Consider the following 26,609-nt stretch of genomic DNA (forward strand, 5'->3'; position numbering starts at 1 on the left):
CACACGTGTTAGGAAGAGCAACATGGGCACGAGTGCTTGTGTAGCTTTTGAAGCAGGGAAGTACTTGCTTGTTTCATGGGGAAAGAGTGGCCAGTCCTGTTGCAGGTGTCCTGGTCGTGAGAAGACGTGTGCAGTCAGTTGGGTCACTTGCATTACAGTCTACTGGCAGCAAGATTCAGGTTCATCCCTGTCTCTGGTGGTGGGAAGAGATGCCATAGCCAGAAGCCTGCCAGTGATATGTGTTGCTCAGTGCCTCAGTCCCACCAATACCACAGGGGCTTTGCTTTGCAGGAATGACATCAGTCTGAATCAAGGCTTTCCCCACTTTCAGCTGATGCGTTTTCATGCGTTTCAGCCGTTAGCAGACAGCAGCCCTCACCTTGGAGCGGCAGCAGCTCCGCGGGGCAGGAGAATGAGATCGGGAGTTGCATTATGTTTTCTGAATCGTGACAGTGTCTTGTCCAAGGCTGCAGAATGAGCCAGTGACAGAAGCAGGAAGAGACCCCAAGAGCCCGTGTTCCCATCCTCCTGGTCTCACCACCAGCAGGGAGGAAGTTTTAGTAGGAGCAATGCCTTCCCCTAGCAGCTCTGTGTGTGGCGCGAGGGAAGGGGAGAAATCACTCGCCCACCATCGTACAGGTCTCTGCAGAACACAGAAGCCATTCTATATCAACAGAGTGAACATCATAGGTTTTTAGGACAGGCCGTGACAAACTTCTCCAATCAATGCAACACGAGGAAAAATGTTACTTACCCATCTAGCAATCTGGGCAGGAAACTAGCCAGGACAAAACCCTCTCAAAATGCCACAGGATCTTAAATTCCATTATAGGGAAGCACCTTGGTTTTACATCTCATCTGAGGAGGGTAGGCAAGGAACCTTGGCAAGGCCTACACTGGTCTCTGCAGCTGGATATTCAATCCCGCCCTCTCTCCCCATGCTCCAGATGGCTCTGGCAGGCACACCGCTGAATCACCTGCCTCGGGCCATCCGTGGCCATCCGTTCCCAGCCCTCAAGGAGCTACAAAGAGCAGGTGCTTCGAGAATTAGGGCCCAGCCAAAGCCTGGCAGTGTGATCAAGCAGGTTAGCGCTGGGATAGTGAAGAGGGCCAGGCAATGCTATGCATCTGTGGTCCTTTATAAAGTCAAGGGGAGCAAGGGGGCTGCCAAGCACTTTTGTTTTCACCAGCTGTGTTGGCAGAAAGAGCTAGAGAGAGAGACTGAAAAACAGAACAAACCCCTAAAGTTACGAGCTCCTTGAATCACACTCGTGTTTTCAGAGGTGCCTGTGATGGCTCGACTGACAGCAACCCATTCTAGCTCCAGTCACCAAAGCCAAAGGGGTGGGGAGCAGGCACAGCAGTCCCTTTTCCGCACACCATGTCAAGAGAGCCCAAGATGCCATTATCACCACTGCATGCCTTGTTCCCCATCGAACCTGGCAGAGGGAAGGACGATCGGCAAAGAGGCTCTGATGTCAGATAAGCGGTGGGGTCCTTTTGGTTGCAGTGGCTTGAACTTCCTGGCTCTAGTTCTGTGGGCCACCACACAGCTCTGGCCAGTGGGCCTCAGTTCTTACTTGCAGCAGCCTTTGCTGGCCCAGTCCTGAGCCCGCTCCCAGCTCGGCTGACGCGCCTCACTCCTGACCTGCAGCATCCTCCCTGTTACAAGTTTGGGCTGGGATTTTCATGTCCAGTGGCACGCAGTAATCATTTCCAGCCTAGCGGTTTGGGAGATCTCATACCTTATATCCACATATGTCCTTCAGCCCACATGTGCTGTTATAATACTCAGGATCTTACATAGCCAGGCCCAGATCACAGAGCAGTGTCATGTTTGAGCCTTGGAGGGAGGGGGGACACATAAAAGGAAGCAGCATTTCTAGTGGTTAGAGCAGGAAACTGGGCAAGTCCCAAGGTTTTGGCATAAAACCACAAGTTGATCCCCAGCTGGCTCAAAACCAGGCTGGGGTCGGACTGAAAAAGCTCAGACACGGCCCAGTGAACCTGGACAGTTCTTTGAGTTAGACGGGCTGAGGCTGGGTCCTATCACTGAGGCAGAGGGAAGAGTATGAACAGTCACTGAGCCAAACTGGAACATCCTCAGTTTCTCATGAAAAGCACACCCTTGGCCCCCGTTTCTTTTGACACCATCAACACCCCTCCCAGGAGAGGAGAAAGCCTTTCACTGTGCCCAGATGCTGCAGTGTTTCCTCTCCTGTGCAGGGGATGCTGGAGACAGCAGAGACCATCAAGCACAGCTCTCCTCTATCTAGATCGTTCACTTGCATGGTCCCCCAGCACCACAGCATGTGAACGCCTCACAATCTTTAACGTACTTACCCTCACAACCGCCCTGGGGGGCAGGGCAGTGCTGCTGTCTCCAACGTCGAGCTGCGGCTAAGCAATTAGCTCGAGGTCATGCAGGAAGTCTGGGGGGAGCAGGGAATTGAAGTCCCAGGTCAGTGCGCTAAGCACTGGACCATCTGTTCCCCCTCTCCCATTGGTCACTGAGATGAGAAGTGAAGCGTGAGAGACTGGGTTGAAGAGGCCCAAGGAGATGCAGGGTACATTCCTCTCTTATGCCACCTCCTTTGGACAATCTGTGAAACCCTCCCTTTATGTTGGGGTGCGACTGGCAGATATCGGTCACCCTGACAGCCATGGGCAGGTTTCTCTCCTCCACCTGGTCCACACAGAGGTGGTAGCTGCATTAGGTCCTGTCTACACTACTGAGGGATTGTCTTCCCTGCAGAGCTAACTCAAGTCCCACGTACACAGCAAAACCCTCCCCTCCAGCACACTGGTCTTTTCCACTCATGTCGGCTGGCCTGAGGAAGGAGACAGGGCACAGCTCGAGTTAGCACAACTCAGCAGCTGTGACAGCAGCCCTTCTGCGCAGCTGCTCCCACTCGCGCTAGGCTAAGGGTTAGCAGAGGTGACTGGCACCCAGGTCAGCATAGCCCAGGTGTGAGCATCTCTGCTGCAAAGCCTGACCCTCATTACTGGGTTTCTGCATGCGCGTGGGTGTGGCTGGGGTGTATCTTTGTACTGAGAGCCTTTAGGGTTCTTTCCCAGCCAATGGTGTGAGAACTCGTCTGTCCTTCGGGGGGAGCTGTGGGAAGGCACTGAAGGACTAACAGGCCTCATGGGATTCAGCCTGCGTCCTCACTGCAACGTGGGCAGGCTGCAGCCCAAGTTAAAGCAGAGCCAGGGCTCTACCCCACCCTCCTAGCTGGGTCAGCTCGGCTGGGCTTAAAGCACCCCCAAACTGGGCCAGACGTTTTGGTGTGTGGATGGTAGGGGGTGAGGCTAAAATCCGGGGGGGAGCCCAGGTTAACTCTGCCATGGAGACGCAGCCTGAGAGCCTGGGATTTGCTCAGCTCTCAACACTGTCTCCCCCCACGGTGAATACTTAGCTAGTAACCATGACAACCAACAGCGTGTCACCCTCCTGAGTGGCCCACGCTGACCCGTGGCTGTCCTCCAGTAACACACGTGAGCTGGCTCACAATGTCAGTGGGCTCCACTAACCGTGTAACCAGTTTGTCTTCCTGCCTGCTCCCTTGGGAGTGGGGCGCCCCAGGACACCCTCCCACGGCTGGCGCTGTACTCTCTGCATGCACCCTCCAGGCTCCATGCCCTGCGGAGGCGCTGTGGGCACAGCTGTCTGGATTTTCCCAGGATGCACCAGTACAGAACACATGCTGGGCAGTGTGGATATGGGCACCTGGTCACCATGAGAACAAAGCGCCCTGCGCCCGGCCTGTTGTAGTGGTGCAGCCTCTCCTCCCCTCCCCCTGGGCTTACCCGCTCTCATGTGAACAGCTGCCTGGCCCCTTTCTCATTCGACCGGTACCGGGGTGCTGGCTTTCCCAATGTAGAGCCCCTGGGGGGAGGGCTAATTAAACCGGCCACCCAGCTAAGCTAAAAACCCAGTCCGAGACAAGGCGCAGAGATGGGGAGGCGATGCCTGATGGGGCAAACGGCTGGGGAGGCGATGGCAATGTAATGGTTGTCCTGGCGACCAGGGGCCTCATTGTTCACAGTGACTTTACCTCAGTGGGGAGCGACCTCCATCGTGGCCAGCTCCAGGGCCGAGCTGAGGGCCGGAAAGGGAATAGAAGCGAGCCTGGCTGGGAATGGATGGCCGCCGGGCAAGACCTCTGTGAAGGTTGGAGGGGGAGGGAGGTTCCTCCTCTCCCCCCCCCCTGCCACGTATTCATCCCAGGCTTCAGGTACAAGGAAGCCTCGGGCCTCTGTTTGAAAGGAGAATAATAAAAGCTGGAAGAACCTGGAAGGGCCCCAAGATGCTGCAGTTAACACTGGCGGCCCAGAGGAACCCACCTCAGCGCTACGTGAGGAGGAAGAGGCATGTGGGGCAGGTAATTTGGGGGGGGCGGGGTTTGTGCACGTGGGGGGGGCATGAAGTTAAAGTTGCCTTATGAGACCCCTGCCAATGGATTCAGGAAGTGGGGGTGGGGCAGTAACTGAGCATAGGATGCTTTGAGACAAGGAGGGAGCGTCCCCAAAAGCAAATTATTTTCAGAGCACGGGTAGAAAGAAAAACAACCATGGGAGGAAGGCCTCATCCTTGGTTGCACCCACTGTGACAGCTTCATGGCTGTCTGCAGGGACAGAGCTCAGGCCCGCTGGCTCCAGAGCCACACACCTGTACTGTCTGACATAAGGGAGAGTTTCCGCAAGCAATGCGAATGGTAAGGCTTTTAACCTCTCTGGCCCTCACACCGCTGGAAGGGGATGTGGCAATGCACACATGCCGGCCTTCTGGCCAGCAGAGGGCAGTGGTGACACACAGCTGTGTCCTGGTTCGTTGCACTTACACCCCACTGAAATCAGCCTAACGAAGGGCAGAATTTGGCCCTTGGTGCATAACATAAGGAAGATCCTGGACTCAGCCCTCCCTGGCAGGTGGAGCTGGGTGCCCCGGAGCTGGCTTGCAAGGTTTCAGGGGGTTGCTAGTCTCAGAACACGTGGCATGCACAGTGCCACACCAAATGCTAGGCTGTGGGTGGCAAGGTCGGTTTAACAAAGGGTTAGGATTTAGCAAAGGGGTAGGGGGCAAGATGACAACACGGAACAAGCAAGGGCCTCATGGAAGTGGTGGCCAGGGGCTGTCGCCCCATGTGCCATGTCTGAACATCTGCCAGTGTCAAAGGTGCCAAAACTCACTCTAAACTAGGCCACTTTGTCAACCCCAAATATCACACGTACAGCAACCCCAACTTGGCCAATGTACTGAGGAGCTCCAGAGTTCGAAGCATGAGTCTCTATGGCGTGAGCTAAAGAGCCAGGCTCTGTGGCGGGGTATTCCTGTCACGTCTCTGGACTGGGCCCAGAGGAGGGCATGAAATGCACACTAGTGAGTGATACGAGCTCTAAGGCAAGAGGAGAATGGGCTAGGGTGGCTCAATGGGGTAAAAATAGGAGCAACAGGATGAGACTCAGCCAGTGAACAGCAGGGGAGATTTCTGGACATGGGGCTGTAAAAAGACTCTGATTAGTTTCCCCAAAGGAAACCATCCCATCATTTGGGAGATTTAACACTGGACCAAATGCTGGAGAATAGAGTATAGGGAACAATACAGACCTGGCAAAAGAGAATGGCTAAGACGGCCTATGCAGTAGGCTGGATTCTCTCTCTAACTTCCATGAATGAAATGAGATTTAAAGTTAGAACGGTGTTAAATGAAACTTATTCCAGATCACAGGAGGGTAGAGATATAGGCACAACAGCATCACCAATGCAGCACTTCATAAGTTACCAAACACATCCCCGCAGATCAGTCACCCAACACCAACACTTCACAGGTCTCATTGTGGCACTAAATCCCACAGCCAGGCATCTCTAACAGCCTGTCACTCCAACGATCAGGGATCCAGTGTGTCTCTCTCGCTCCAGCTCTTTATTTAATTCTACTCACTCCTACCTTCCACGCACAAACATCGGACCCCCACACACTGATGTATTACAACATTCAGCCCCCTCCCCTCCACCCGCCCACACGGATGATTAAAGGAGAGGATTTTGACTCTAAATTGCTGGTGGCTCATGATGTCCCAGCCACAGCAGAGACAGAAAACAGCAGGCCGGGGAGACAAGAGCAAAGCTATGGTACAGCTGAGCTGCTTTAGGCAGAGAATGTGCAGGGCAAAGGCCTTAGTTGAAGGCTGCCAGTTTTGTGTATACCAATCCGACTGTAGGAAGTGCACAATGCTCCCCCCTTCCCCCCACATCCCTGGCTCTCAGGTGGGACTAGCCGCTCTCTAGATAACGTCTTATTTAACGCCTCCTGGTGCCAATGGGTTTCGTAAGTCTGTATCAAGACAACGTTTTCCTAGACAAGGGTCTTGTGACTGTTTTGAACCTGAACAAGCTCAGATCCATGAATCCACTATATCAACAGGGAATTGGCCCGAATTAAAAGTTTGGACCTGGACTCCTGCAGAAGGTCTGGGGTGTTGGGATCCGGGGCCCCGGAAGCATGAATCTAACCATCCCTTTGCTCAGTGCAGTCATGCAGCCCATCGCTCGTCTGGGTTCATCCCATCCCCTCTCAGCTGTCCCCTCTATCTACACAACTCAGCCTTGATCACCTGGGCCATGCACCTTCAGTGCCATCACAGCTACAGCCCCTTCTAGCCACAGGAGACCTGCAGCTTTGCGGCTGCAGGCCCTTCAGAATTTTAATCTTCCAGAGAGAATCGCAGGTTGGCCAGCAGCTCCCCCTTGTGCCCACAGTGAAAAGTGAAAAGCCATTGACTCTTCAAGTAGCCAAGGTCAGAGAGGTGGCATGTACAGAACAAACCTGATGGCAATAGCCCAGCAGAGGATGAGGCACCTACAACTAGGCAAACTCACAGATGGCTAAAAATTATATCTTCCCCAGCCAGGAAACAAAAAAGAGGGAGAAATACTGCAACAGGGTTACAATACACCCACCCATCGGGGGGTTTCCTCGATAGCACCTTTTGATAGCAATAATAATAATAAAAAAGGTTTTGTGCCAATGCCATCCATTTATCTGTACAACTGGTACCACACAAGAAGCAGCAGAACCAGTTTCCTCCATCTACCACCAATATTTCTTGGCCATCTCCCAGGATAAGAGGGGCCATTTGATTCTCTCACCCTTCTGCGGAGATGGCTATGATCTAGATTGAGACCTGTTGAACTTGTTTCACGTAGGTTGAGCCAAGAAGCCATCAGATGGCTACAGCTTTTTGTCACCATCAGCCTGGCCTGGACTCAAACGGATGACGCGGGTGAAAGACTCTACAGCCTCCTGAGCCACTCCACAACAGGTAAAGATCATGATGCATTTGAATCAGAATGTGGTAGGCAAGATGTGGTCCCAGTGGACAGTGCACTAGATGGGGACTCAGGAGACCAGGGCTCTATTCCCTGCTTGGCCACTGACATGGGCATCTCACTTCCTCTCTCTGTGCCCATTTCCCCTCCCGCCTTTTGTCTGTCTTCTGCACATAGACTAAGCTGCTTGGGGCAGGGACTGCCTCTTTGTACATTTCTGTACGGTGCCTAGCTCAGTGGGGCCTTAACTTCAGTTGGGGCCAATATGTGCTTCTTTAAAGTAACTATAAAAGCCTGGTTCCAATTTTGGGGCAGGTGACTAAGTAGAGGGCTGCACTCTTTGTTACTTCTACAGGCAGACCGGGGGCTCCTTGTATTCCTCTAGTCCCCCTCTCCCCCATGCCAAAGCTGTGTACCACCCTCCCATTCCCCTCTATTTCAGGGCCTCCCTGGAACATCCCCATCCCCTCCCTCATGCCAGGGGCTCAGCGTGACCCCTCATTCCCACCTCCCTCATGATTCCAGGGTCCCTCAACTCAGAATCAGATTTCACAGGGGCTCAGAGAAGCAGTCCTGGGATCTCAGTCTCCCTTAAGGTCTGGTTCTAGGATGGATTCAACCCCCCAAGGCCCCTGTTTCCCAATCCTGGCTCAGAGACCAGCTGGAAGTTTGGGAGAACCAGCAACGGAGAGAATCCACACCAGAATAACTGATCCCACAAGGTGTCCAACATCTAAAATGGTGGAAAGTTGGTGAGGGCAGCCGATCTCAGGAGATTTCTGCCACATGGAGCCTAAACATCACTGGGGCAGCTCGTGAGATTTCAGTGCTATTGAACCAGACCCTTGCCCTAAACCAGCCTCTAACTTGCACCTTGATTCCCGGTCTAAACCTCATGCAGACCTGAAAACAGCCTGGCCCTGGTTGATCCCACTCAATAACTACTTAGCTAGACTAGTTCCTAGCATGTCTGATTTTTCACTTGCCCTGCTCCTCTGCTATGGACAAACAGGGGATACTGATCAGGGGAGGCACGGCAAGGTGGTTCATTTTCATCCAGTGCATACTATAAAAGTGATGAAGGAGGAGAACAAAGGCTGGGGGAGAGATCTAGAAGAGCCATGATAGCATATGACCGAGAGAGTGGCAGGACAGGAGATGTTGATCAGTCAGCCAAGTCAGGGAGACTTTTCATTTATTTTAACTCCTGCTCCATGCCCCCTATAAAGCCACGCGGAACCTGACACCATCAAAGCTGGCTGCGTATGTCCACCGTTTCCCTTATATACACACGCGCTTCCGAGACGGAGCACGGCAGCCCCGCTCGGGTTACCAAATGCAGACAGTCAGGATGTGACGAGATGCAATCTCTATCTTTGGATTAGTGGTTCGTATAAAATGCGACTCTCTCTTGTGATGTTCAGGAAGGGGAGAGGGATGATTTACTACAACAGCTTCTTGCAAAAAAACAGTGCTAGAGACAGAGGCTGGTGGGGAATGTTCAGTTCTAGATGAAGGATTTCTCCCAAACCTGGGGGTGTTTTAATCCAGACTCTTAGTACATAAGAAAGGCCATACTGGCTCAGACCAATGGTCCATCTAGCCCAGTATCCTGTATCTGACAGTGGTCAATGCCAGAGCTTCATGGGGAACATCCAGAACAGGGCAATTATGGAGTGATTGACCCATCTTTCCCTCCCAGCTTCTGGCAGTCAGAGTTCTAGGCTCCCTTCGAGAATGGGGTTGCATCTCTCTTGGTTTGGGGTTGTCCCCAGATTCCTTCCCCCACAGCCAGAGTCATCTACTTGGAAGTGCAGACATGCACTGCAAGAGAGAGAGAGAGCACTTCGCTAGCTCAGGTTGAAATGAGCAAACCCCCGAGGGAAAAACCAGAGCAAAAAACCCCAAATAGTTAAAATTATCCCAGCAGCAGGAGCACTTGGGGCCCACAGACACCCTGTGATATCATCAAGAGACCCCCCCAGGAAGCCTCCTGACCTGATACAAAGGTTTGCAGTGGTGGCTGGCGAGGAGCAGAGCAGGTTGACAAGGAACCAGCCATGGGACACAGAGCAGTACGGAGAGTACTGACTTATCAATCCAGTCATCAGGGCTTCCTGATATATGTGCTGCTGGCAATGGGACACGGCCTGAATTCTGATGGCCAGAGCCCACGTGCTGCCTTGGCTCCTTTAGAAGCTAGTGTAGGTGGCTATCAGCTTCCTGGATTCTCTAGCTACATCAGCAGAGCTTCAAGCCGTTGCTCTAGGGTGTCTGCTCCCTCCACCTGTAGCCCTTTTGCCATCACAGTAACACACACAGATACACACACACGGACTGCATGCTACAGATAGTGTCAATCAGCACACATGAACTCTGCATGCCGGGAGCACATGGCACAGACCTGCCGCACCCACCCTAGCAGCCCGTTACTCCTGCATCCCAAACCTGCTGCTCTGACCCACTTGTTGCACCCATGCTGGCAGCTCAGCTGACACAAGAACGGACTTCAGCAAACTCCAGGCAGAGAGCGGGGGCGTTTTTAGAGGCGAAGAGGAATCTGAGCGAGCCAGGGAGAGTCAGCTCGGTGGTGACTGGCAGTCACTCCCATTGGCTGTTCAGCAGGACAGGAGATGGCGGAGCTCCAAAACTCACTGCCACCAGCCAGCATCCTGGGGCAGATGTCCACAGCCCAGAACCCACCATCACAGGCATTGAGTGCCCCTCATTGAGGCCTAAGCTAAATGAACCAGGGAGACTGGGCTCCTCTCTCATCCCCACAGGTCAGGATTGGAGCAGCTGTGGGTGAAGCCCCTCCCCACCCCGTGCTGTGCTCGTTAGATTAGGGACATCTGACCCCCACCGTCAACGCCTGATTCACTAAGGTGGGATCAGTCTCTAGGATTCTTCCAGGAAGTCTATTTAAGTGGTTCATTTGCAGGAGCCATCGCCTCATTGGGAAACAAGGGGCTCGGGCCAGGTTATGCCTTGACAACCAGACCAGGCCAAGCTTCCCCTCACCCTGGCCTTCAAATGGTTCCAGACACCTGCCCCCACCTCATCCTTTGCCTGTTTGATTCATTTCTTTTCATTCTTCTGGCACCCAAAGGTGGCTCCATCCCTGGACGCCCCATGAATCCAGTTTCATGGGCACTTGGAGACTCAGAGCCAGGCTCTCCCATCTCCTCTCCCGCTGGGTCGGAGCCTAAGCTGGAACCCTGCCAACGCCCCTGATCTAGGCTGTCTCGCTGTGCCCATCACTGTGACATCGGGGTACCTGTCCCTTTGACACAGTGACAGCCACTGCCAAAGGGGACAGCTTGCGGGCAGGGTGAGGGGACGCAGCCACCGTGTGTTCCAACTGCCCAGCCTGTATTTATATCGCTGCACTGACTCACCCACTCAAAAAGGGATTGGATTGTCTAAATGCTTCTAATTCCTACACCGATACCCCAGAAGCCAAGAATAGCCCCAACCCTGTTCCCCTTTGTAGGCAGACACCCCTGTAGTCCCCTCATTCACTCTGATAGGGAGGAATGCAGCCCTGTTTCCTCCCCGAGGGCTAGGAACATTTTTTGCTGACCCAGGGAGGGAAGAGACAGTTTAATAAATGAGGGGTATGGATTTGGAGTGGGCTGAGGGTTTGTTTACAGACACAAGCTGAGCGAGCAGAGAGGGCCGTACAAGCTGGAATCTTTTCTTGGCTTAGGGTTGTATCAGCTCCCAACTGCTCCTCACCCACACCCCGCTTCTCCCTTCGGCTCCAAAAAAGGACCACTCCATGTTACATAATTGGACGTGCCCGGCCCCACTGCAGACATGCACACATGTCCTCCCTTTTACTTAACAATACCTTTTTCGGTCATCCAGCTATCCTCCTCCAGCCTGCCGTTGCCATGAAACTGGCAATCAGAAGAGATTTATAGGCCCTGGCTCCAGCTACAACCAGGGCTGCTGGAACAATGTGTAGAGTGCAGATGCTGAGAGCCACTGGAACAAATGGTAAACACTGAATATAAAGGAAGCCGCTTCAAGCCAGGGCGTACGGCAGCACCCCTTGTTCCAGCACCTGTGGCTACAACTATTCCAGCCATGGAGAGGAGGGGAAGAAGGTTGGGGTGGGATATTTCAGTGGGGCAAGGAAAGGAATCGTTACTAGTTAGCAACAGCATCTGGCATAGGACACCTGTAGATTTCGGGTGTAAGCGCTGGGGGACACTACGGCAATTGGTGCAGATACCAAAGATGGGATCAGTCTCTAGGATTCTTCTATTTAAGTGGTTCATTGGCAGAAACAATTGTCTTGTCGGGAAACAGACCCAATTGGTAACAGACCAAGAGGGCAAGGGATCCAAGGAGAAATGAGAAGCCGCTGCAAGTCACCAAAGAGTGGAGGAAATGAGTGTGTAAAGAGAGGGTAAAAGTCATCCCCCGTGCAATTCCATTGATTTCAATACTATTGCACCAGGCAGGAGGATCTGGCCCATTGCATCGGGATCATTTAGCTGCACGGCCTCTGCAGAGAAGGAATTCCAGTGCTTGTTTTAGAGAAGCGGGAATGCCCATGTGGGTATTTGCATGAAGACACCAGGAACAGCACATTCCTCACCGTACAAGAGTTACAACAGGAGTCTACAGCAGTAGGAGGCCATTCTGAAGCAGCAGCAGTGGCCAACGCCCTCTCAAGAGCTAAGACCCCAATGGGGGATCTGCTGGAGCAGGAAAATAACCCCCTGGAGGCATCAGAAGCAGCACAACAGGGTGTACATCCCACTCTATATAAGCCTTCATGCTTCAGGGCATAAGCCAGCCACTAACTGACAGGGGTCAGGAAGGAAGATTCCTCCCCACCCCCCATGGACAGGTTATTTCATAATTGCCCAAGAGAAGGTACGTGCACCCTCGCCACTGCTGGAAACAGGATGCCAGACTAGATGGAGCATTGACCTGCTAGGACTATTCCTGCACTCGGTCTACACTAGCAGAGAAAGAGGCTGCCAAGGATCAAATAATTCATGCTACAGAAAGAGCATCTAGCACCTTCTCCTCCCTCTTAGGGCTACCCAGCAGCAGCCTGCACCAGAGGCAGAGTGCCAGGGCTTGTACCTAGGTTTGGCCCGTTTAATCAAGCTAGGGGTACAAGGATGGCGAAATGCCCCCAACCCAAGCCGGTGTAATGCAAAACTTCTGCATCATCATCAAGGATCCAACCTGGGGTCTCTGGCTCTTAAAATCTGAGCTTCTACGGCCTCAGAGATAAGACCCACGTCGGTTACTAAGGCTGTAGCAGGCTTTACTTATGCTCACAGAGTGCTACGATAAGTGGGCATGGGTAACACCGGTTCTTATCACTCCTCTGATGGCAGTACATCTACACTGCAATTGAGCAATGCAGCTCGTGCCCGCAAACCCACTCGAGCAAACGTGGCTAAAAATACTTGTGAAGATACAGTGGCACGGACACTGACACGGGCCAGTACCACCAGCACACACCCAGGTTTCTGGGCAGGCTTGTATAGCCCATGCCAGAGTCCACACCAGCACATCTTCATTGCAATTTTTAGCTGCACTAGCTGGATGAGACCGAGGGCAGGTATGCCAGGACATATCACACCTCCATCCACAGCAGGGACGTACCCTAAGGCAAACAGAGGCTGCTCTCAGCTCTGTAGCAGAGTGGTGGTTGTAGGAATGCCAAGAACCCAGAGAAACAGAGATCCCCACCAGAGCGCTCGGTCACTTTCAGAGCCACCAAGCCACAGGCGCTGCTCCTGCAAAAACACAGGCTCTGACCTCCCAGAGCAGAACATCCACACGCCTTCTCTGACTCTACCCCAGATCTTATCCCACACCGGAGCTGAACAGCAATGACCCCATTGCTTGTGGAGGCCATTCCCTCGACCAGAACAGAGAAGGAGAAAAAAGTCCTAGTGATTAATTGATAGTGCCAGTATGCTGGCAACACATCAGCTGACCTTGCAAACCTCCCCCACCTTTTGGGTCGCATCAGACATGGATTGGAAATACAGGCGCCTTCTAGTTTTGGATCTGATCCAGACACAAAGAGCAGGGGCTGGAGGGTTTGGATCCATGGGTTTCAACTCAAACATCCTTTCCTCACCCTACAATTCGAGGGCATTGGGGACTGAACTGGAAGCTCCGGATTTAATTCCCTCTCCAGGGGAAAACACCGCAAAACGCTCTGATCTGGGCACCAGAACAGGCCCCCAGCACCAGGTAAAGGCCCATGGCTGCATTAGGTTTGTTTGACCCTGAATCTCTAACGCAGACTAGGAAGGAGCTGCACGCCCAGCCTTTCTAACACAGCTCAGCTTGGGACAGAGATCCCCAAATCACAGAGCCAGTCAAGTGGTTGGTGTGTGAGTGCTTCTCTAATAGAAAATACCGAAGCCGTGAGTCGGTTGGGTGCCTGAGGCGATAACATGCAGTTTCAGGACCTTGTGCCTCTGGTCTCTCAGTCATGGAGATCAGGTTCCAGCTCATTTGCTCGGCTAGAAAAGCCCATTGTGGAGAAGCTGTAGCAATTCTCCCCACCTCCCAGAAGAAGCCAATTTCCCAGTGGCTGCTAGAGTCCCCAACCTGAAAGCGCTTTTGCAAACTTCATCGGAGCAGCTCAGATTAGCACCTCCATTCACGTGCTGCCTCGTACGCTCTGACTCTGTCACTGGGGAACGTCTGTTGCATGAGAGGAAATGCTTCCAGGCTTGTGAGCTTTGGCTCTTTAGAAAGGCTTTGCCATTTGCCCTCAAAGCAAATGACCCCCTTCCCACTCACAGAGCCTAAGCCGGGCTTTTAAGAACACAGGATTGCAGGACACGCGGCAGGTCCTGCCAAGCGGTTAGCTCTGCACAAGAAAAGTGGGCGTCTAGGGAGTGCACCAGCCGAGGCCATAGCTCTGAATGAGCCAGTCAGAGGAAGGTCTGGCACCTATGTACATATGGTGAGGAGGGACCAGCCACGCACACGCAACATGGCAGGAGGGAGGTTTACAAACACACCCCGCTCGGGGATACTGCGTGCATCCCTCTTTGGAACATCGTACGAGGCACAGCTGTGACCTGCCCATTACTGAGAGGGAGCCGGACGTACTGGTGACAGTGGGTGCTGGGAGTCCCCCTGGCCGAGGGTGCCAGGAGACTAAATTCATTCATGCTTTGGGAGATTAGCAGCGATCATCCTCCATTAACGTAGCTTCTCGCGTTTTCCTACTGGGGTGGCCACTGCTCTTCCCAACCCAAATGGACCCATGACCCATTGAGAGCACCCACCGGAGAGCCAGGAAGCAGCTTCGCTGGACATGCTGCCCTTCTCAGCAGGGACAAAACCACTCCAACAGCCTGGGACCTGGTGCTATGCATCCGTCCTTCCTGTCTCTAAAGGGAAACTAGCCAGGGCCACATGTGCCACATGTGCCCGCTCCACCCTCTCCTCCCTGGGGAGTTGTAGATATCTTACCTTTGGATCAGGGAGCCAAAGAGCAACTGCAGCACCTTCTGCATGTTCCCAGTGCAGAGCCAGCTCCAGCGATCCACCGTCAGCAGATGCAGCAGGTCCAGAGCCATGTCTGCCAGCGGCGTCTCAGAACCTGCTGGGAGATGGGGGGGAGTGTGAGAAAGCCGGCTCACGCTCATGTCGCTCAGAGCGGGAGCGGGGCTCTGCAGTCACAGCAGGAGCACTGCACACCCGGGGCACAGGCGCCCTTCCCTGTGAACACCTGGGTACCAGCTCTCTACACTCCGGCATGTGCAGAATGCCTAGGGACATGCCAGGACACCCCCACCCTCAGCCTGTTCCCCTGGCATTTGTATTCAGTCCTGTCTCTGGCTTGCCCCTTCCCCGCCCCCGCAGCTCTGCCACCCTGGAGACAAGAGCTCTCTTCTCTGCAGCACCTGCCTTCCGAAACACCCCTCGGCCTCTCTGACAGGCCATCCAACCCCAAAAGCTGCCTTCTCCTTCCTGCATTCCCCATAACACAGAACAGCCGAAGGAGACACACTGTAGGCCAGATTGGCAGCTGCGGTCACTTGTCACAAGCTCGGCCGACTTTCCCCCCAGCTGCAGGTCTGGGTCAGGGTGTGTCATTTGCAACAGGTGTGTTGCACAATGGGCCATGACTCTAGGTGCCTCCGCGGTATCGATAACTGATTAATGTGAAAGCCTTTCGAGGTATGGTTTGTACAAAAGGCATGGTGACAAATAAAGCCACATTGCATTGGACGCATGGCCCATTCCTTAGTCACACATGCCCATTCTGGAGGCAAAAGGAAAACTAGGGGGATCGAGAGAGGAAATGAGAGCAAAGAGGTAGGCAGGGGGATACCACCGGGGCGGGATAATACATAGGAAGCAATGGGTGGAGGGCAGCATGGCTGGAAGCCAACGTCAGTCATCAGCTAGAGTTCGGATTCACTGGGCGTGGGGAAAAGGCAGGGGATACGAGGGCAGCTGGGTTTTTCCCAAGCATGTTCCTCGCCGCTCCCAACCTGTGGTTTTCCAGCACTTTGGCTTTCTGGTTAGCATCGCTGGGCTGCCATCTTGTGGCAGGCCCTGGTCCCAGCAGCACTGAGATGAGCACACAAACCGTGTCCCAGCACAGAATGGAACGGTGCAAAAATCACAGGTCCGCAGAGACGGGCCGCTGCCAGACCTCCTAACCAGCGCTATTCCTCAGACTCTCGAACCAATCTGTGCAGCTTCAGATCTTAACTGAAATTAGTCCGTCTAGAGAGCTGACAAGGGCCAGGGCACACTGCTGACTCTATAGCTGTGCATGTGATTCTTCCTTCCTAAGTGGAGGACTCTGCACTTTCGCATCCCTAGATCACAGGGCAAGCAACACAGGTGGGCAGGCATGGCTCTCCCCATATTACAGATGGCCAAACTGAAGCACAGTGAGGTGAAGTGCTTGGCTCAAGATCACAGAGCAAGTCAGTGTCGGGATGGGGAATAGCACCGAGGAATGCTGACTTCCAGTCCAGTGCCATAGCCAATGGACCGTGCTGCCTCCAGGCATGTCACTGGAGGGGAAAACAGCTGCCCCAAGACTGAGGTCCTGAAGCATCATGTGTGTTACACAGACCCCCTCTGTTAATGCACCAAAGACATCTGTAACAACTCCTCCTTCCAGGGCCTACCACTAGCAAAGTCCTTGTCTTGGACTCTTCCAGTCTTAGGTTCCTAGCAGCCCTGCCAAGACGCTGACCTCCTGCCCTGCAGTTCCCCTCACTATCCCAGTCACAGGCAGCCACAGCACCTTCCAGTGTTCTCCAGCTACTGCTCGTGTTCAAATTACTGCACGAGAGAAGAGCAGACGGCTTTTGCTTCCATTTCTTGCCATCCATGCACTGGCCCCTCACCCACATCACGCTGGACGCTAATTGTTTGCACATGACTGTTGAGTAAGACAGGTGGCTCTGAGCAAAATTGGCCACCAGTAACTCTGGTCCTTATGGGAATCATTTCCTCTCATACATTACATTCCTCTGGGGCTTGGACTGGCTCTAGAAGGGCCGAGGCAGGCTGTCACCACGTGCAATAACCCAGGCAGTGCTACAGGACAGATGATGGTGAATTAACCTCATTTACTCCCTTCATGTCCATTCCCCCAAGCCCAGGTCATTGGCTGGCCAGCCTCACCAGACCCCGTCTTCTGACAAGTCACTTAGTCAAGAGATGCGGACTCTGGTTGTCTTTGGCAAGCTGTTTTGCAGACATTCCCCTTATCCTCCCAGACCATTCTGGCCCTTTCCTGCTTCCAGGTCTGGTGACGGCTCAGATAAGACAGCATCATTTACGCAAGATTTCCATGAGAGTTCAGCTAAACACAGCCCCTTCGTGTCTCACTTGTTCTGTACAGACCCATGACCTCAGACACAGGCCCTGACAGCCCAGCAGTGCTGTTATTCACATTCCTTATAGGCAGGGCAGGTACCACTACCCCACATTTCCTATCATGAGACCATGTTTTCAGTTGCTTATAAAACTTTACCATTCGGTCCATAATCTTCCAGGCAGGTAGAGTGTCTGCCTCAAAGAATTTTTTTTGCAAAGTTTCAGCTTAAACAGTTCAGCCACATCCAAGAACAGACTAGAGAAAAATACATTGTTTTGTCCATGTTAAAAAGATGCTTGCAACTATTTTGTTGAGAAGCTCTAGCGCTCCCATGCTTGGAGCAGGGACTTGCAATTTGGCCGGGGGTTTGTGGAGGATACCCTGGGGTCAAGGCTGTGCCTTTTGCTGTTCCCATTAAGTCCATCCAAATTTGTCCAAGTAATAAGCCTCTGAAAGACTATTTATTATAACGCATAAGCACCGGGGGACTGAATGATGGCTGCACAGGCAACCTTAATTCTGGCATTTCCTAACTTCTGAATGCTGGACTTTGCAACTTTTAATGTTCTTTTAATGCAGGGTTTTTTTAAAAAAAATGTAATATTGACACTAAAATGTATTAAGTGTCTCTGCCAGTCTCTCGGAAATGCATCTCTACAGTAATTTTCAGCAGATCATCTCCAGGTACTTTATAAACATTTCTCACCTCTCAACAGCCCTGTAGGGTAAAGAAGTGTTATCCCCTCTCTGGTTCCTTGGAAAATGGGCAATAAGTGGTGCGTAGGTGGAATAACTTGCCCAGGGTACATCAGAAAAAACAAACTACAAGTCCAGTCTCCTGCTTCCAAATGATTAGACAAACCCACTCTGCAAATCCCTTTGGTTATTTTCTCTCGTATACATTCGGTCATGCAGAGAAGCAGCACATATCTGCCCAGGTGGGAATTTTCAAGAGTGCAGGTTCGGAAAGATCATTGTGGTGTTAATGCTAAGGGTCATTCAGTTTTTCTATTACAGACCCGGGTGTAACAGGTCTTGAAAGCGTACACACAGAGCTAGAGATATACGAACAAGTGAGCCATCAGCTCCTGCACCCTCCAACAAGATTTTTCAGAGAAAGGCAAAATAGCAATGGGATGGTGCTGTGCATGGTGGGGGAAGGGATTATTTCCTCCCAGCTGCTCTGGTGATCATTGTGCACCATGAAGTGTGAGACTGGGTCGCTCCCTTTCAGCATGTACAAGTAGAAACATTCCTGCGTGTAAGAACATTCAGCCCCTTTTAACACAGCAGTGGCTGTGTCCCTCCAGTTCCCGGGCAGTGAATTCCCCACGCCCATTCTACACTGGGTGAAGCAGTGCTTGCTTTTGTTAGTTTGCAGATTGATGGCCACGAGGTATTATTTATGACTGGTATCACAGTGGTGCCTAGAGACCTCAGCTTGGGAATTGGGCCCCATGGTGAAGAGACAGCCCCTCACCCAAAGAGATTACATCTAAGTAGCTTGGAGAGAGTGAGCTGGAGTTTTTAGAGAGCCCTTGCTCTCATGCCATAGGACAGTGTCAAAGGGATGACTGATCCATGCACACCGCACCCACATGGCTCTGATTCTTTCCTTTGCTTCCAGGGATAACCTAGCAAACGGCAGCTTCCCTGAACGGCACCAGAGATGTGGCTTGTTCATCCATAATCAAAGATCCCAAAGCGTGACAGTCAAGGAGACCCCAACGGCCTTATGAGCAAAGCAGACCAATGAAGATGCAGGAGAGGCATGTAACATAAAAGCCAACTCATCAAGTGAGGTGGGAAGGGGACATTGGCAGGAAGGAACTTACCAGGATCATCCTTCTGGCACACCAGCTGCTGCGGCACATGAGTGGGGCCTGCCCCCTCATTTTCCGGGGCCTCATTGGACATCGCCTGCAGCAACTTCTCCTGTTTCTGAATGAAGGATTCCATCCCGGCCAGGGACAAGGCATCAGAGGCCTGAGGAAGCATTGACGTGTGAGTGCCAGAGCCCTGGGAAGCAGGTGACCAGAACTGGCAAGCTAACCCCATCCATCTACTCTGCATCATAGGAGCAGCTCGCCACTGCCCAGAAGCCATTGCCTCTCCCGACTCCCACCCTGCACGGCCCTGCTGAATCCAGTGGTTCCCATGAGGGCACACTGTGATCTGTCCATTGGCATCAGAAGCAGATAAAATGAGGTCACAGGAGATCATTGTTGCTGCTATTTATTTTCTATTTCAACCCGCAACACCAGTTACTGCTGCTGGGCTCCAGGACATGCCCCAACTGTGCCAACGCATCTCATTCTTGTTCTGCGGCACCCCTCGTTATTCCAGCCCTAGATCCCCAACCCACCTGCCCTCATCTCCAACAACCCTCCTATCCCGACCAGCTCTGCCCGTTTATTAGTTGGGCTGCGGTAGTGCCTGTTGTGCTAGGCTGTACAAACATATAACAAAGAGATGGTTCCTGCCGCCAAGGCCTTCCCTCACCTGCAGTCCCTTTGCTATTGAAGCCCTCGTCTCCCCAAGAGCTCTGTGAATGTGCTTCTTTCTTGGAATGGCAAGAATCCTGCTAGGCACTGGGCCCCTCTTGAACTAACCGTGCAAACAGAAAGTAGCTTCATTTTGGCTAAGACTACCAAACTCTTTACACTGGTGACCATCTCCAACAGCAGCAAGTGGTGAATACACTACATGCGGTCCCCACTGCACCCAGAAGCCTTGTACTCCTGGATTTTCCCAGGTCAGCCCTCAAACAGCATCCCAAAGGCCCTGGCCACCTTGGACGGGATCAGCACTCACATTGCTGCCCTCCCTCAGACAGTACAGGATCCTCTCATGTGCTTCGGCCACACTCAGCACCGGAGCAATTTTACTGGACGGGAACCTCAGCCTGGGCCTGGGGAAGAGAGACAGAGCCGAGTTTAATGCTTCGTCTTTAATCTGATGTGGAGAGTTGCCAAGCGTCAGCTAAGAACATAGAAAGCCACCCTGTGGTGAAAGGAAACCAGCTCTGATCCGTCCTGTGATGCCCAGTGGCCATAGGCAGAACACCCGGTAGGTATAATTTCAAAGGTCCTATGGAATTTTTTTAATGTATTTCCCATAGAAGGGAGCTCTTATGAGACCCTGTAGAGAGGCAGCATGGGTCACGTAATGTGCATGGGCCTGTACACAGCGCTACAAGCCCAGCCAAAGGAGTGCTTATATCACACTATAAAAGGGGGGTCCTGCAAAGCAAGTATCCATAGGGGCTCACGGACTACGTGGGTGTCCAGGATACACACTCCTGGGTTCTATTCCTACCAATTCCACTGACCGATGTGCAACATTGGGCAACTCACTTCCCTTCTCTGTGCCTCTGTTTCCCCGTGCCAAATGGGGATGGCAATGCCTGTGTCAGGAGGGGAGGGGAGGGGCCAGGCTTGCCCTAGACACTTATGTAGGAGCTCAGCTTCTGAAGCTGAAATTTCTGACCCAGACGAGGGAGGTCTCAGGGGGAGCACAGTGTGCAGGAGTCAGCGATAGTCATGACCCTACAAGCACTTCTCTGCCTCATCCACCTTCTGAGGAGACTGCAGCCACGGGAGGTTCTTTGGGTCCAGGGCAGCACTTATTGCTACAGGATGTTCCTACAGTGACAGTGCAGCCCTGGCTATCATATACACACATAGACCCACATCTTATATGCACTGACTACGATATGGTCTAAGTATACTTAATCATGCCTCAGTACAGGTGTAGGGATGGACTAGATGACCTTGTGAGGTTCCTTTCAACCTTATATTACTACGATTCGACATACACACATGTATAAGCCCATATCTTATACTCTGGCTACCATTTTTAAAAAAATTAAATTTAAAATAATAATAAAAAAAACGCCAATATGCCCATTCAAAGCTCCAGGTGCCCTAACAAGTCACCGTGACTTAGATAACAGAGTGGAGATGATGCTTATAAAGCTGAGAAAAGTCACCAGTGCTTTGGAAGGCAGGTTTAAAATTCAAAAGTGACCTTGACAAATTGGAGAATTAGTCTGAATTCAACAAGATGAAATTCAATAGAGACAAGTGCAAAATATTACACTTAAGAAGGAGAAAAAAAATCAAATGTGCAACTACAAAACGGGAAATATCAGAGTAAGCAGCAGAACTACTGAAAGGGATGTGGGGGTTATAGTGGATCATAAACTGAACATGAGCCAACAAAGTGATGCAGTTGCAAAAAAGGCTAATATAATTCTGGGGTTTATTAACAGGAATGTTGTTATGTAAGACCGAGGAGGTAATTGTCCCTCTCTACTCAGCACTGATGAGGCTGTACTGTTTTGGAAAGATGTGAACAAAATAGAAAGAATCAAGAGGACAGCGACAAAAATGATAAAAGGTTTAGAAAACCTGACCTATGGAGAGGTTAAAAGGGAATGGGCATTTTTAGTGTTGAGAAAAGAAGATTGAAGGGGACCTGATAACAGTCTTCAAATATGTTAAGGGCTATAGGACAAGAAGTAATGGGCTTAACCCTGCAGGAAGGGAGATTTAGGTTAGATATTAGGAAAAAAGGTCTAGCTATAAGGGTAGTTAAGCTCTGGAATAGGCTTCCAAGGCAGGCTGTGGAGTCCTCATCATTGGAAGCTTTTAAAAAGAAGTTGGACAAACACCTGCCAGGGATGGTCTAGGTTTACTTGGTTATGGCACAGAGCAGGGGGCTGGACTTGATGATTTCCTGAGGTCCCTTTCAGACCTTCAATTCTATGATTAACAATACAATAAATAGAATGAAATTCTCACAGCACAAATATGTGTGTAGCTCTTATACAGTGGCTCACTCACACACACACACACGCATACATTTAGGACTTCATACACAGATCAATTTTTCTTTTTTAAATAGAGATTTCTATTCCGTGAGTGGTGGTTACTTATACACCAGCATATATGGTAACTTAACACGTTCATAAAACCTTTTGATATCAAAAGCCCTAAGTAGGATTGTGTAACCCAGCTATTAAATATGCAGACATGGAGAGGTCTGAAGGATCTGGAAGGGCCCTTTGCCTTTTGGACCAATTAAAAAGTCTGTTTATTGCTAAGGAATGTTCTTTCCAGCCAAGATGTCCCCAAATCTGCTTTTAAAAAAATTGTTCAGAGCAGCTTTTTGGAAAATACACATGTATATACACACACATGCACTCCAGCCAAGGGTCACTGACCGGCCTGACAGCTTCTGTTGCCTTTAACAACAGCAGATACTAAACACTTATGTAGCAAAGTACATGCAGTACCCTCGGCTTATGCCACAGGATAAACACTCTGGCATTCATTGGCCGTGCTCCTGGCCACTGCAAAGAGCTCGTGAAACTTTTGGTCAAGGGAGCGGGGGTTAACCCCCACTCAAGTCTGGACCAAATCAAAACTCAGATATAGAAATTACATTCTTCCTTCCCCAAAGCCCCCTGCAGTTTCAGTTGTATTTGGGATTGTGTCCTAAAGTATTGCGGACAGTTGCCACAATTGTTGTTTAAAACATCGGCCATGTTCCACCCCAGAGGAGGCTGCATTTCACAAGCGGGTCACCAAATATGGTGCAGCTTGTGCATTGGTTTAAGGTTATAAGGCAGTCCTTCAATAACATAAACATATCTTTCAATGCAGTGCAACTCCAGCAGGACAAAATACCACGTTTCGGTGCTAACCCTGCGGGAAGAGTGCCACCAATCATCAGCCGACAATATCTGAGTGCTCCTTGGAGGTCTCCCCTTCCCATACTGACTCAAGGGAATCTTGCTTAACCAGTGAAATATAACAGAATCACAGCACAAGGTAGGATGGTTACATATTACTCACCATTTTGAAGCACCCACCAATAAGCCTGGTATTTGGTGCTGCCTTGAAGTACTAATTATTCCATATTCAGCCCACTGATCATGTCAGCATGCTGTGCATAGCCTATACAGAGTCCTTACTTATTAGACTTCTTCCCATCCGTCTGAGATTTCCCATCCACCTCCGCCTCGCTGATCTCTTCTGTAGGGCTCTGAGGCTCCGACCTGGGGAATGCCGTCTTCAAGGTGTCCACAATGGCACTGACCACAATCTGCCAGGGGTGGGAAAAGCCAGGGAGTTAGCTCCTTGGGAAGGAGGATGATACCACATGCCAGAACGGGGTGTCCTCTGGCTTCCAACTCAGCCAGACTGGCACACAGATCCCAGCCTGGAACTGCCTATCAACCCCTATGGAGGAGGAGGAGGAGGAATAATTTGGCACGGCCAGAACAGCCTGCTCTTTGGGATCAGGTGGATTAAAGAGCTCAGTCATCCATGTTCCTTTAGGGTCAGGTCCTGCTGCCATCAGAGTCACTGGGAGTTTACCAGGGAAGCCAGCGGGACAAGGCGTGAGCACATAATGCAGTCATTGCGCGCCTTTCCCTTAACAGGGCAAAGGGAAGCCAAGAAGCCCAGAGGAACGGACAAGAACTGATGGGCAGCTCAGACCTCCACTTAGCTTCAGTCTCTCCTTCACGTCTCGGCTCCCACGGCCGACGGGAGTTGCCCACTCAGGGCAAGCCTACACTGCAGTCACGGGGGGTGATTACAGCTTGTGGAGACAGACCCACAGCTAGCGTCGATCCAGCTAGCTGGAATAACAATAGCAGCTAGTTGTGACAAGTACATACCCAGGGTCTCGGGCGGGCTTGTACTGTCCGTGCTGCCACGGTTTCTCGGTGATCATTCTTCGAGCGAGTTAGATCGAAGCTACCTACATGCACTGCAGTCACACCCCAGGATAGGTCTGCCCTGCAGGCAAAGAGTCACAGGGCCTCTCCAGGTAACCTTTCAGATGGGGCCTGTTAAACCTCCTGAACTACATGTATGCTCGTGATGAAAACTTCTTATAGTGCCCCTACCGGGGCTGCCAGGTGCTCCGTGGAGCTGCAGGCAACGGAAAGCATTCCTTTGATAGAGCTCTCTTGGGGTGTTGGGGGCACGGGAGCAGCTACTGAGACAGGGACGTGCTAGGATTTTAATGCACCAGCGAGAGGAAGAGACAGATTTCACTTTGGTTTTGTTTATGGGGGCCAAGGGGCACCACAAGAGGAAATGTTGGCCAGCAAATCGGGTGTGTTTAAATTAGACTGTAAGTTTCTTGGTGCAGGGACTTTGTCTGAACTGTTTTCCCCATGGCAGGACAGCCTGGATGGTGTGAATATCACAGGGAATTTGGAAAATTGAGACTTCGGATAAATCAAGGGAATTTTCAGTGTGACTGTAGAAGGGGGGGAGGTCAGGGGCCTGTTTTGGGGGTGGCTATTGTGCCGGGTTGTGGCATATTTCAGTGCTCTATAAACCAGAAGAACGAAGAAGGGGGAACTGGAAAAAGCATCACTCTCATTCATTAGGTGCCAAACACAATGCACATCCAGCCAAACCTCAATCCAAGTGGTTTTAAAGAGCTGTCGCGTGCCCAGGTACCCAGGCAGATGCAGATCTGTAAAGGATGGGTTTGAAAACTTTCTATTGCTCTCACTAAATAAAAAAAACCAAACTGCCCATTAACAGCACCACCAGCCAGAGTGGCCAACTGATGTAAATATGGAGAACTAGTATAGATGGGGCATGGGGTCAGACTGTGTGGCCAGTATTAGCATCCCTGTTTTACAGGTGGAGAAACTGAGGCACAGAGCTGTTAACTGCTCAAGGTCACACAGAAAGATAGTGGCAGTGAGGGGAAGAAAACCCATGAGTCCCAATCCCCTCTTCTAACTAGTAGACTATGCTGCTTTCTTTAAGTATTAAAATATTTGTGCAGCAAGGTTTCCTGGGACAAACACAATGAACAGGTGGGAAGTATCTTACACCCCTCCTCTAACCTTAGATCAGGTAACACACACTACCCATATGGGAGGTTGGTTTAGAGAGCACACAATCCAGGATAAGGTCTGGGGAAGGGTACCCAAAGGTGACCAGGGTATATTAGGGTCCAGAAGGATCCCATAAGAATCCCGAATTGCTTGAGCTCATCAGTGGAGTTGGGCACTTTTGAGACGGGGTGGGAAATGAGACAGAGGGAATGAACCATCCCTCTGTCTCCTTTTCTTTCCTCTTCTGCTTCCTAGAACGTCCTATGCTTGTGATGGGACGGGTGGCAATTTGGGTCACAGACACCATTTGTACAAAGCAAGCAAGGATGGTCCTGTGGTTAAAGCAGTGGACTGGGACTCCTGTGACCCAGACTCCCTGGGCAAGTCATTTGATATTTCTATACCTTGGTTTCCTCAGTTGTGACACGGGGACTATAATACTTCATTTCTCCACTCCTGTGGCTATTTAGATTGTGAACTCCTTGGGGCAGGGACTGTCTCTACCTAGGCATATGTACAGCACCTCGCACAATGGGGCCCCTGAGCTCAGCTGGGGCCTCTATATGCCAATCAATAACAGGCAGACAAAAGCCTAGGAGGAGAAAATATTTTAATGCATTAGGAAGAGATCATTCACGCAAATGGAGCTCAGTAGATGGCAGCTACACATGGGCATGAAGGTACCTTGTCTATTCTGGAGACCACGAAGGGTTTCTTGACAAATGCGATCCTGGCGTCTGTGTTCAGGGCGAGGAACTCCTGCACCTCTTCACTATTGGCAATCTCGGAAATGCTGCACAGTTGCTGCAAAGGAAAACATGGTGCTGGGTCCTCAATTCCTCACCCTACTCGTATAAACCAGAGACGGGAGTCCTGGTAAACCCTGTACTATCTGATCTCTGTTGGCAGTCTACATCGGATTGTCCTTAATGCTATAGTCTCCAGGTGTTCCAAGAGATTGAATATCCACCACTCCCAAGAAAAATTCTCCCACGCTCTGACAGGTTTATGAGGGTATTTGTTGCAATAGCCAGCCTGAGGGCAAAGTCATCCCTTGTATGGCTCATTTGGAGTCAGTAGAGGGAAAAAGCAGGCCAAAGGCTTCTCTTGCTGGACACCTGCTCCCCCCACACAAAAAAATAAGAGGCCACTTCTGAAAGTTTGACTTGCCCAAGCTCACATACGCATGTGGCAAAGCCAGGATAAAAGCCCAGGAAGCCTGGCTCCCAGTCCCCTGCTCTAACCAGGCCATCACTACTCTGCTCCATTCATTCACGCAGATGGAACTTGGACAATCAGATGACAAGCGTGGGTCTATTTAATGACAGACATCTTAAAGAACCTCTCACCTTCAAGAATGATTCCAGGAGACCTTTTCTGGCTTCCACCTTATCACTGTCCATGTTTCCAAACGGAAGATCAGGAAAAAGTTTCTTTGGGCCTTTGACATCTTCAAAATAAAACACATGCATGAGTAAAAACAAGACACGCCAGTGATATTAATAAAGGGTTGAACCCGGACTCATGCGGAGGAGTAACTTACTACA

The 26,609-nt window shown here is 51.3% G+C and overlaps 1 protein-coding gene across 1 annotated transcript in view; it reads right to left on the reverse strand.

Moving 5' to 3' along the window:
- SNX19 (sorting nexin 19) overlaps positions 1 to 26,609 on the reverse strand; it is a 43,750-nt gene that overhangs the window by 11,917 nt on the left and 5,224 nt on the right. Inside the window, exons 3-8 of the mRNA XM_067564035.1 lie at positions 26,412 to 26,512; positions 25,747 to 25,866; positions 23,167 to 23,297; positions 20,001 to 20,097; positions 19,022 to 19,172; positions 14,810 to 14,939 (exon numbers count right to left, since the gene is read on the reverse strand). Of these exons, the coding sequence (XP_067420136.1) occupies positions 14,810 to 14,939; positions 19,022 to 19,172; positions 20,001 to 20,097; positions 23,167 to 23,297; positions 25,747 to 25,866; positions 26,412 to 26,512 (730 nt within the window). The remainder of the gene's footprint in view (positions 1 to 14,809; positions 14,940 to 19,021; positions 19,173 to 20,000; positions 20,098 to 23,166; positions 23,298 to 25,746; positions 25,867 to 26,411; positions 26,513 to 26,609) is intronic.

Source organism: Emydura macquarii, unplaced genomic scaffold, assembly GCF_026122565.2.
Source record: "Emydura macquarii macquarii isolate MOO-44397 ecotype Brisbane River unplaced genomic scaffold, CSIRO-AGI_Emac_v2 contig_312, whole genome shotgun sequence".
NCBI lineage: Eukaryota > Metazoa > Chordata > Testudines > Chelidae > Emydura > Emydura macquarii.